Below are 12,626 nucleotides of genomic sequence, written 5' to 3' on the forward strand. Positions count from 1 at the left end.
TCAGGTTCCTGGGCACTACCATCTCACAGGACCTGAAGTGGGAGACCCACATTGACTCCATTGTGAAAAAGATCTAGCAGAGGTTGTACTTCCTTCGCCAGCTGAGGAAATTCAACCTGCCACAGGCGCTGCAAATCCAGTCGTACTCAGCACTCACTGAGTCTGTTCTCTGCACATCAATAGCTGTCTGGTTTGGTTCAGCTACGAAATCAGACATGAGAAGACTACAAAGGACAGTTCGGGTTGCTAAGAGTATTATTGGTTGCCCCCTGCCCTCTCTTCAAGAACTGTACATTTCCAGATTGAGGAAAAAGGCTGGAAAAATCACTCTGGACCCCACTCACCCTGCCCACTACCTTTTTGAACTCTTGCCTTCTGGCCGACACTTCAGAGCTCTGAACACCAGAACTATCAGGCACAGGAACAGTTTTTTCCCTCAGGCTATCCATCTCATGAACAATTAAAACTGCCCCATTGAGCAATAATTATGAGCAATACACAGCTTATATATATATATATATATATATATATATAGTCTTAGTGTGTATTTCTATATATACTTTATTTTCTATTTGCTCTTTATTTTTTTTCTATTTTATTATTATCTGTGTCTTGTTGCTGTATTGTTTGTGCACTGGAAGCTTCTGTCACCAAGACAAATTCCTGGTATGTGTAAGCATACATGGCAATAAAGCTCATTCTGATTCTGAGAAATATTGGGTAAACAGTCAGTTTTTAATTGGATTGAACTATTTTTATTGATTCTTTTAGGTATTGAAGGAAATGTAAGTATATTTATAGAAAATTTCCCTCGCTTCATCTTATATCATCCATCTTACTGTGCTCATCACAATGCATTCTGGAACTTGTTCATAAAGGATACAAGCAATTCTGCCTTAGAATTAATTTAAGCTAAAATAAGGTATCTTAGAAGGCAGCATTCATGTCTGGAGAATGACCATTATTCCTAAAAATGCTGCCTACATACTGAAGTCAGCTTAGAACAGAGCAAATTTTAAGAATGACACAGATTGTGTGAGAGATATCTTTTTCATTCTGAGGAAAACAGCAAGAGGAAAGAGGCATGTGAAGAAGAATAAAAAAAGAAAAAGGACAATGTGAAAGCATGAAAGTGGTTTCGACCCCCCAGCGTCTACTCAGCAATTTCGAATATTTGACCTCCCAGTAACCACAGTCATTTAAGTCCCAGCTTCAGTCCACTCTCTGCTTTTACTGGAAATGCCAAGAATAGAACATTTAAAGGGGCCATAATCTACACATTAGTACCATTATTTTGTTCTCTGAAATCAAAAATGAATTTTGTGGCTTTTACTCCATAATTGAATCTTAAATATTGCACTACACAGATTTTTGATTGGCAATAGCAATAGGCAAATCAAGGTTCATAACTGTGACATAAACAAAAGGCTGTTTTCTATCTATGAGTCCCTCAAAGTTTTGTCCAATCTTTCAGTTTTAATAAGAAATTGGTCAAAACAGGAAAGAAAACTGCCAACTTCATTTTATGGAGTCTTGAAGTGCACTTACTGTATAATGTTAGTCAAAGTTTTCATTTAGTTTGACCTTTTTCCGCCCTCTCTTTGACCATTGGAATTAAACAAGCTGTGTTTGCTGCTGTACCTTTAAGATGTGTATATGTAAATGACATCTGTTATGACTGACTAACCTCTGTGGAGTGTCATTCATCAGGCCAGGTCAAGGTACTGAATACTGCATAGGTGTTGAAACAGTATGTATGTTTGGGTAGTCATATGTTAATGAGCTCAGTGTGATGTCATAATCATGAGTTCTGGGGAGTTGCTAGGGCATTGCTAGGTGGTTGCTAGTGTTCTCATGGTTGTTACGGAGTTCTGGGTGGTTGCTAGGGCATTACTAGGAGCTTCCTAGTGTTCTCATGGTAGTCATAGAGTTCTGGGTGGTTGCTAGGGCATTGCTAAGAGGTTGATAGTGTTCTTGTGGTTGTTATAGAGTTCTGGGTGTTTGATAGGGTATTGCTTGGTGTGGCAGCGGGGGCGTGGTAGAGCGCCTGTCCAGAGAGAGAGAAAGCGGTAAGGGCGCTTACACCAGAGCTAAATTATGTCTAACACCTGTCTCTAATTCCAGTGAGCTTGGGGAGAGCGGCATATAAACAGCCACGCCACCGCCAGAAGAGAGAGAGAGAGTCTGGCACGAGAGTCTCACGGTGAAGCTACTGAGTTCATGACGCTACAGAGTTGTGATAAAGACTTTGTGATGATTAGGAGGTTGTGACTAGGAGCCTGTGACACTAAAGAGTTTGTGAAGCTGAAGAAGTTACTGTGCCAGTTGTGACTGTGTTGTCTCTAAGTTTGTGATTGAAAAGCTCACCTGAGAACTGAAACTTCCTGTCCCAGTGACCTCATTCCCTCACACTTGGTAGTTGCTAAGATGTTCTGAGTGGTTTCTATGATGTTGAGGCTGTTCTGGGTGGTTGCTAGGATATCACTAGGTGGTTGTTAGAGTGTTCTCGTGGCTGTAAGGGAGTTTTGAGTGGTTGCTAGGGTATTGTTAGGTAGTTGCTAAGGTGTTCTTAAGGTGGTTAGTAGCATGTTGCTATGCAGTTGAGGGTGTTCTGGGTGACTGATTATAGGCTCAAGTGTTTATGAAATTGTGGTATCTAGATATGGCTAGTGTTAAAGCACATGTCTCCTCCGCATGCTACATAATTTGAGGTCTCAATTGTGTTTGTAGCACAAATGGTGTAGGACGAGTTACACAATGAAATGTATTACTTAGGGTTAGAGGTTTGTTCATATCACTTATTCTTATACAGTAAGAGCAATAGTGGGTGGACTGGGAAGGGAGTTTTGCATTGTGAAAGTTACAGCATGTCTATATCAGTACATGAAACTGTGAAACAGAACGATGGGAAATATGAGGTGATTCAAGACACCTCAAGATATTCTGAAGTCACAGCAGACAAAAGGATTTGTCTTTTTCTCATATGCTTACACTCAGGGCACAGTGTGATATAATTGTGTTTGCGCAGTCAGAAATAACTGATGTTTGCATCTTCAGCATGCCCACCCTTTCATCTGCAGTTAACACACACATACACACACAGGAGATTGTATTTATTGTTCTCTGTACACTGGTCACTAATGTTTTATTGAATCGCATTTCTTTCTCACCTCTTGTTTCTCTCCCAGAATGCAGTGTCCTGTCCCACTATGATGGCCCATAAAGTTCCTCCATCGCCCACAGGAACGGCTCAAGTTTTCACACTGGAAGTCAAGAACATAGAACATGTAGGACTCAACACGCTTTGTTTAATATACATTCAAACCATATGCATAAGCACACAGATCCACATAACACACACTCAGTTCAGTCTGGATGTAATTTCCCTGTCAGTGTGAATTAATGTTTTGTGGTTTGCATAGCTCACAGCTCTATCATACTCTAGCTCATCTTTGGCCTGTCTGATTCACTTCAACATCTAAACTCTTTGTGGTCATGTACATAACTCATGAAGTTGAGATGAACCTCAGCTAAGTGGATGACCTTTCAGACTCATTCATATAGATTATTCTCAGTGGCTTACGTGATGGTGTGGCCATTTTCATTTTAAACACATTAAAGGGACAGCTCACCCATAAATGAAAAATGTTCCCTCTCATGTTGTTCCAAACCCATATTACCTTTTTTCTTCTGTGGAACACAAAAGGATGTGTTTTAACGAATGCTCTTTTACGTGGTCCAAAAATCAATAAAAGTATCATAAAAGTAGTCTTAACAACTCATGTGCTATATTCCAAGTCTTCTGAAGTGTGTGAAACAGGCCCAACTTTATGTCATTATTCACTGAAAATATTCTCCTTTGCTGTAGCATATTCAAACTTAATATTTCAGTCTGTTTTTTTTTTTTTTTTTAGATTTACACATTTCAGTTTATCAAAATAATTTGGTAAAAGGTAAAGTAACTACATTTGCATTAGCATTAATTGAAGTAGTTTTATACTTTAATGAAAGTTAAGCATATTTAAATAAATCTAATTTAAACCATTAGTTTAAATCGTACTTTTTTTGTGTGTTTGGTTAATGAGGAATGGACGTCAAGTCTGCATCAAGAGATGCAAGGGTGCACCTTATGCAATTTAAGATTTTACATCGAGTCTACTGGATATTTTTGTGTGAACTATTGCTTTAAACAAGAAATCCCACCCAAAGGACACATTCAAGCCACTCTCGCTCTCTCTCTCTGTGTGTGTGCTGCAGTTCTGACGTGTGTTGCATTCTCACATGTGTTGACATGTTCTCTGTCACAACATGTGTACAGTGGGTAATGATGACCTCAAAGCATTTCATCTGTAATCTACTCTAAAACTCACTGTGTCGTTTCTAGAGTTGGATTATGATTTCCAGATGAATTGTTGCTTTGCACATGTTTATATGTATGAAACACGCATGCCTGTGTGTGTGTGTGTGTGTGTGTGTGTGTGTGTGTGTGTGTGTTCATGTTTGTGTGTGTGAGTGTGTGAATGTTTTTAGCATGTAGGGTGGCTGAATATGGAATGATCTGGAAAATAATTAGCGCAGGGATACCAGAGTTATGGAAAAGCTGGTGATTTTCAGGGAATTTTAAGAAGAAGAAAAAAAAGTCTTGGAAAAGTCATGGAAAGTTCCTTAACACTTTACAGTAAGGTTCCATTTGTTAACATGAACTAACAATGAACAACACTTTTACGACATTTATTATTATTGGTTAATATGAAATTAAATGCATACAAATACATTTTTAAAATTAAAAGTTAAATACATTAACAGTAGTTAATGCATTATGAACTAACATGATTTGTTTTTTTTTTTTTTTGTTTTTTTTAATGAGACTACTTTAACCAGGATTAATAAATGCTGCAAAAATATATTATTCATTGTTAGTTCATGAAAGTTAATGTTAACAAATGGAGCCTATTACCAGAATTTTACTGTGAATATAAATTCTAATATCTTTGCTAAACTCTAAAATATTTAACCATACTCTATGATACTCTAGGTAAAAAGCTAAAAAATAAAAAACAAATAAAAATACTTAGTTACTAATGTAATAGTTTGTAATTATACTAAATATAACGTGTTATTAAACTATATAATTATACTACATATCATATATTACAAATATACTGTTATTATACTACATACTAGTACATTTTATTATAATTTTATTTATATATATATATATATATATATATATATATATATATATATATATATATATATTAGGGCTGTCAATCGATTAAAACATTTAATCGAATTAATTACATGGTATGCCTATTAATTAATAGAAATAATCGCAATTACTCACATAGATAGATATTTCCTGAGAAAGCCTCTCAAATAGCAATAATTCAATATATAATGATTACATAATTATAAATAGTTATATTTAAATAATTATTAATAAAATATATAATAAAAAATAATAATTCAGCTAATTAAAATGCATTACATTATTATGGCACACAAGTGAAGCATTAAAAAAGACTGTTACACTTTACAATAAGGTTCCATTTGTTAACATTACTTAACATTAGTTCCGTATCTGTCACTCACTCGACGTTGTGTCAATGTAGTGACACTAGGGGTCACTCTTGGGAGCTCGAGACACCTCTGGTCTTTGATAAAAGGCCAATGAAAATTGGCGAGTGGTATTTGCATGCCACTCCCCCAGGCATACGGGTATAAAAGGAGCTGGTATGCAACTACTCATTTAGATTTTCTCTTCAGAGCCAAAGGGTCATGCTCACTGAGCTGAATTCCCACGACTGTTCATTCACCTCTGCTGGATCTGACGGCGCATTTCAGTGGCTTCTCCCTCCTCTGCACTGGTGCACTGCAGAGAATGCCCCTGGGCGCGTCGGCAGAAATAATAGAGTATATTTCTCTAAAAGAGTATATATCTCTAGAAGAGCAGCACACACGGAACATCTTTTTAAAGACGCATCTTTTTAAAGATGCCTTTCCTTTGTGCGTTATTCCTGGTTGCACTCCTTCTGACGGTCACGATCACTGTCTTTCGTGTCTGGGCACTGCTCACGCGGAGACAGCGTTTGTGGATGGGTCATGTACTCATTGCGTGAACATGTCCATGGCGATACGGTCGCGGCTTACCTTCGTAAGAAAGCAAGCCACCCCACAGGCTCTCCACCTCGGTCCTTCTACCTACGGGTTTGAGACCAGCGCGGCTAGCACTGGGGGCGATTTGGGGACCCCAATGGGACCGCCTCCGCTGGGTATCCCCCGCGGACCTCCCATTCCCCAGTATGCTCGTCTGCCCCGATCAGGCTTCCAGATGAGTCCGACAGCTTGTCTCACAGCGAGTTCGACCTCTTATTCGGAGCCCGCGAAAGTGATGAGCTCTCGAGCACAGCATCAGAGAACGGGCTCATCCAGTCAGACGCGGAAGCCTCAGCTGGGCTCCTCCCTTCGGGTGCAGTCGCCCAGTCACAGACTGACGCGGAGATGATGACATGCTTTCCCGGGCAGCCGTGAGCATCGGGCTAGAGTGGAACCCTCCGCTCTCCCCAGAACCCTCGCGGCTCAATGACTGGTTCCTGGGCTCGCGGCACCCCGTCTTCTCGTCACTAAGGGTGTCCCCCTGCGGTGACTGCACCGGCTCTGCCGCAGCCCTCCCCTGCGGTCCGGCCCTGGCATGGAGCCCACTGCAGGAAGCAGACGCCACCTGTCTCGCGGCCGCCAAGAACCCGCGAAAGGCTTGGAAGCGCCCCTGAGATGTGCGACCTGGGGATGACGAAACCCGCTGCTCTGGAGATGGTAAGCAGACCACTCCATCCCCCGGTCGAGGGCTGGGAGGAGAATCTTTTCTTACCTTTGCATTTAATTGCGCTGCATGCCCAAGTGGCTGCAGTACCCAAGAGTTCAGCAAGAGCGGTTTCCTTGTTCCCTGGGTCACGGATCCGGTGTGCATGGCCGTCATCACGACCACCGTCCATCACTCTATTTGGCAGGTTTGGCACTCCAGCAGTGGTCTCCCCGCCCCTGAGCGCCCAGCTGTGGTACAAATCTGCCCCCAATGTGACAGTCTCCACGGGTCACGAGGACAGGCCTCTTCCTCCCCTGTCCCAGGCTGTTTCGAGGGTGGTCACAAGGAGCCAGGTAAGTACTTCGATGTCCCTGAACTCAGCATGGCCACGACACGGTGTGGCACCTCAGGCTCCGCCCCGTCTTGAGGCCCCACCCGCCGGTATGTCTGACAAGATTGGCCCTCTGGCTGAGATGAAGAAGGGGTTTTACAGCTCCTACTTCATTGTACCAAAAAAGGCGGTGGGTTGCGGCCAATCTTGGACCTGCCAGTACTGAACCGGGCTTTACACAGACTCCCGTCCTAGATGCTGATGCAAAGACGCACTCTAGTGAGCGTCCGGCATCAAGATTGGTTCGTGGCAGTAGACCTGAAGGACGCGTATTTCCACATCTCGATTCTACCTCGACACACACCCTTACTGTGGTTTGCATTCGAGGGTCGGGCGTATCAGTACAAGGTCCTCCCTTTCGGTCTGTCCTTATTACCTCACGTCTTCACGAAGGTCGCAGAGGCAGCCCTTGCCCCTATAAGGGGAGTGGGCATTCGCATCCTCAACTAACCTGATGGTTGGCTAATCCTAGCTCGCTCTCGGGATGTGTTGCGTGCACACAGGGACCTGGTGCTCTTGCACCTCAGCCGACTAGGGCTTCGGGTCAACTGGGAAAAGAGCAAGCTCCTCCCGGTTCAGAGCATGTCTTTTCTCGGTTTGGAGTTGGACTCAGTCTCGTTGATGGCGCACCTCATGAACGAGCACACACATTCAGTGCTGACAGACATTCAAACAGAAAACAGCAGTTCCACTGAAATTTTTTCAGAGGCTTCTGGGGCGTATGGCATCCTCAGCAGTGGCCACCCCACTCGGATTGATGCATATGAGACTGCTTCAGCACTGGCTTCAGACTCGAATCCTGAGATGGGCATGGCGCTGTGGGACACATCGCGTGGTCATCACGCCGGTCTGTCACCGCCTCTTCAGCCCTTGGACCGACCTCACGTTTCTACGGGCAGGCGTTCCCCTAGAGCAGGTCTCCAGACGCGTCGTGGTCACGACAGACGCCTCCAAAACTGGCTGAGGCGCTGTTTGCAATGGGCACGCCGCCGCCGGCTTATGGACGGGCCCGCGGCTGTATTGGCACATCAACTGCCTCGAGTTGCTGGCAATTCTGCTCACCCTGCGGAGGTTCCGGCCGTTGATCCAGGGCAAGCATGTGTTAGTTTGGACAGACAACACGGCAACGGTAGCATATGTCAACCGCCAAGGCGGTCTGCACTCTCGCTGTATGTCACAACTCGCCCGCCGTCTCCTCCTCTGGAGTCAGCAGCACCTCAAGTCGCTGCAAGCCACTCACATCCCGGGCGACCTCAACACTGCAGCGGACGCACTGTTATGGCAGGTTGCCCTCAGGGGAGAGTGGAGACTCCACCCTCAGGTGGTCCAGCTGATCTGGAGTCAATTCGGACAGGCACAGGTAGACCTGTTCGCCTCCCAAGAATCCTCCCACTGCCTGCTCCCGATGGGAAGACCACCAGAGATGCGCAGTCGGATTGGTGCTTTCCTTCCTGCAGGAGAGGTTGGAAGGGTGGCTGTCCCCTTCCACCTCAAAGTTTTGCGTTGCTGCTACAGCAACACACCATGACACAGTGGACGGTAAGTCCTTAGGGAAGCATGACCTGATCATCAGGTTCCTGAGAGGCTGAACCTCTCCAGACCGTGCCTCGTTCCCTCATGGGACCTCTCTGTAGTTCTTCAGGGTCTACAGAGAGCCCCCTTTGAGCATTTGCAGTCAGCTGAGCTTAAGGCACTCTCCTTGACGACTGCCCTCCTGACTGCACTCACTTCCATCAAGAGGGTAGGAGAACTGCAAGCGTTCTCTGTCAGCGAAACGTACCCGGAGTTCGGTCCGGGCTACTCTCACGTGATCTTGAGACCACGACGGGGCTATGTGCCCAAGGTTCCCACGACCCCTTTTAGGGACCAGGTGGTGAATCTGCAAGCACTGCCCCAGGAGTAGGCAGACCCAGCCCTGTCGTTGCTGTGTCCAGTGTGCGCTTTAAGCATTTATTTGGATCGCACGCAGAGCTTTAGGATCTCTGAGCAGCTCTTTGTCTGCTTTGGTGCACAGCGGAAAGGAGGCACTGTCTCCAAGTAGAGGATCGCCCACTGGCTCATTGACGCCATAGCTATGGCATATCACGCCCAGGACGTGCTTCCCCCGGTAGGGCTATGAGCCCATTCTACCAGGGGTGTAGCGGGCTCCTGGGCCCTGGCCAGGGGTGCCTCTCTAACAGACATTTGCAGAGCAGTGGGCTGGGCAACACCCAACACCTTGCGAGGTTCTACAACCTCCGGGTGAAACCAGTTTTGTCCCGGGTAGTGGCACGCAATACAAGCAGATAAGCCCTGGATAGCCGGCCGGGTGTATCGCTTGCACATAGTGCCTTTCACCTCCTCTGAGCTGAAGATGTGTGCCATTAATTCCCAGTAGTGTTTACAAACTATGTTCCCTGGTTGACTTCCTTCGAGCCCTGTGGCAGTCAAGTTTTCGGAGAGACTCGCTGCCGGCCCAGTACACGTGCTAACTAAGAGCCCTGTTCTGGGGTAGGTGTTCCGCATGTGGCAGTTCCCTGTAAGGTAACCCCATGCGATGTATATCTTCCGCTAATTCATTTCCCCGTTGGCAAACTGCATCTTCTTTGGGCAGAACCCCCCCGTCACACAGCACCAGTTCAGGTAACACGGTTCAGCCAGTTGTGGCATTTTGTATAGGGACCCTTATTGTCACTACATCGACACAACGTCGAGTGAGTGACAGATAGGGAACGTCATGGTTACTTGCGTAACCTCCGTTCCCTGATGGAGGGAACGAGACGTTGTGTCCCTCCTGCCACAACGCTGAACTACCCGCTGAAATGGCCGGACCTTGTCTCGGCTCCTCAGCATAAAACCTGAATGAGTGGTTGCATACAACTCCTTTTATACCCATATGTCTGGGGGAGTGGCATGCAAATACCAATCGGCAATTTTTATTGGCCTTTTATCAAAGACCAGAGGTGTCTCGGGCTCCCAAGAGTGACCCCTAGTGTCACTACATTGACACAACGTCTTGTTCCCTCCATCAGGGAATGGAGATTACTCAAGTAACCATGACGTTATCATGAACTAACAATGAACAATACTTTTACAGCATTTATTAATCTTAGTTAATGTTCATTTCAACATATACTAATACATTTTTAATATCAAAAGTTGTATATGATAACATTAGTTAATGCACAATGAACCAACATAAACTAACAATGAACAACTGTATTTTTATTAACTAACATTAACAAAGATTAATAAATGATTATTGATTAATATTATTATTATTATTATTATAAAAAAATATATTGTTAATTGTTTCTTTGTGATACCTAATGCATTAACAACTATCAATGAATGGAACCTTATTGTTATAAGTGTTACCAAAAAGACAATACAAAAAGTGGCTTTAGAATGTTATATATTGTTTATTTCCATATCATTGAACATAAGCCAATCATTGGCCTTCAGTTCACGACACTCCATTTTGCAATTGACTTCATCAATCTGAGGTAAATTTATTATAAGGGCTTGTCTAAGGATGTATTAATGTACTACATCTGCATCAGACAGACACTTTTGGAGCATCTCTGTTGCGTCGCGTCATAAACATACTGTTTATACGCTGTGTCAAGTTTAACATAGTTTGAAACTTAGAAAACAAGTCTTGAGATCCCTGTGTTCAGAATTGCCCTCCATCAAGCTGTTTAAACAGCAATGTGTTCTCATCTTGTGTTGTCTGCTCTCGGTAAGTGTGGTTTGTTCGCTGTATAAGCTGCACGTTGCCTATACAGTAGTGATGGGTCATTCATGAACGATTCGTTAATTTTGAATGAATCTTTTATGTGACTCAGAAGAACGAGTAGTCTCAGAGAGTGATTCATTCATTTTGTGTTGGCCGCACATGCGCATTGCGCAACCTCCATTCGTTTGTTACGCGAAAACTGCATAGGCACTGTACAGGAAACAGAAATTATTAGTTGACCTCCTGAACGAACAACTCAGACCAGATGACTCGAGAGGTGAACTAATCATTTCTGTTTCCTGTGTGAGCAATGCGTAGCGTATACGGCAGTCTCGTGACAAAAGAACGAACGACTTGTACCAGAAGAGTTGAAAGGTCAACTAATCATTTCTGTTTCCTATACAGCGCCTATGCGGTTTTCTCGTAACAAACGAACAGAGGTTGCACAATGCGAATGCGTAGCCAACACAAAATGAACGAATGACTCTCTGAGACTACTCGTTCTTCTGAGTCACATAAAAGATTCATTCAAAATTAACGAATCGTTCATGAATGAACCATCACTAAAAGAACGAACGACTCGGACAAGAAGATTCCAGAGGTGAACTAACCGTTCTGTTTCTCATATTTTATCCTTGGCTGCATTATCATTTTCTCTATAATCAAAGTTTGCATAAGTAGACGTGTTGGGGGGACGCCCACACAAACACACACAGACACACACACACATGTTGGTGCGGCTATCCTTATGAGAACTCTCCATAGACATAATTATTTTTATACTGTACAAACTATAGATTCTATCCCCTAACCCTAACCCTACCCCTAAACCTAACCCTCACAAAAAACTTTCTGCATTTTTACATTTTCAATAAAACATTGTTTAGTATGTTTTTTAAGCGATTTGAATTATGGGGACACTAGAAATGTCCTCATAAACCACATTTATAGCAGAATACCCTTGTAATTACCAGTTTGTAACCTAAAAAAATGTCCTCGTAAACCACTTAAACCTGCCCACACACATACACACACACACACACACACACACACAATATACTATAAGAATATATATAGTAATAATATATAGTAGGTCCCATATACTGTTTATAATATTATACTGTATGCTATTTTGAAACAGTACATAATAGTTACTAGACAAAATGCAAATAGTGTACAGTATGTCAGTAATTACGCACTGGGATGCAAATAGCAAAATACTTTAAAAAATCCTTGTCCATTAATCACAAACAACTGGAAAAGTCATGGAAATTCATTGTTTACAAAAAGTGTGGGTACCACTTTAGAAAAAAAGGGAATTGTATTTTATTTGGAAATGTTTACATGCCATTACCCAGACCAGCTGTAGAAATGTGGATGTCTGAACATTACAACAGCTTGTTTGAGGAGTCATCAGAGATCTTTTGTCTGTCTGATGGTCTTGTGATGCTGTTTCAACATGCCATTGCTCCCCCGGGAGACTGTGATTTGATTCGACATAGCTATGGCTCTGGTTGTCATGCTGTCTGTGTTTGTGTGTGTGTGTGTGTGTGTGTGTGTGTGTGTGTGTGTAGGGTACAGATTTGGAGTGTGACTTTGGCACTGGGGAGCTGTATAGAGCTGATTGGCTGGACGGACAGTCATCTGTGAACTGCAGTGGAGTAACAGTAAGTTCGTCCAATAGCAACACTCGCTGTAGCTGTCAATCTATTTAA

General features: G+C 43.4%; 1 protein-coding gene across 1 annotated transcript in view; it reads left to right on the plus strand.

Annotated features, from left to right (window-relative positions):
* The window catches only part of plxnd1 (plexin D1), a 115,066-nt gene that overhangs the window by 38,785 nt on the left and 63,655 nt on the right, over window positions 1–12,626 (plus strand). Inside the window, exons 9-10 of the mRNA XM_051653271.1 lie at window positions 3,189–3,287; window positions 12,486–12,578. Coding sequence (XP_051509231.1) covers window positions 3,189–3,287; window positions 12,486–12,578 — 192 coding nt within the window. The remainder of the gene's footprint in view (window positions 1–3,188; window positions 3,288–12,485; window positions 12,579–12,626) is intronic.

Source organism: Myxocyprinus asiaticus, chromosome 24 (genome assembly GCF_019703515.2).
Source record: "Myxocyprinus asiaticus isolate MX2 ecotype Aquarium Trade chromosome 24, UBuf_Myxa_2, whole genome shotgun sequence".
Taxonomy (NCBI): domain Eukaryota; kingdom Metazoa; phylum Chordata; class Actinopteri; order Cypriniformes; family Catostomidae; genus Myxocyprinus; species Myxocyprinus asiaticus.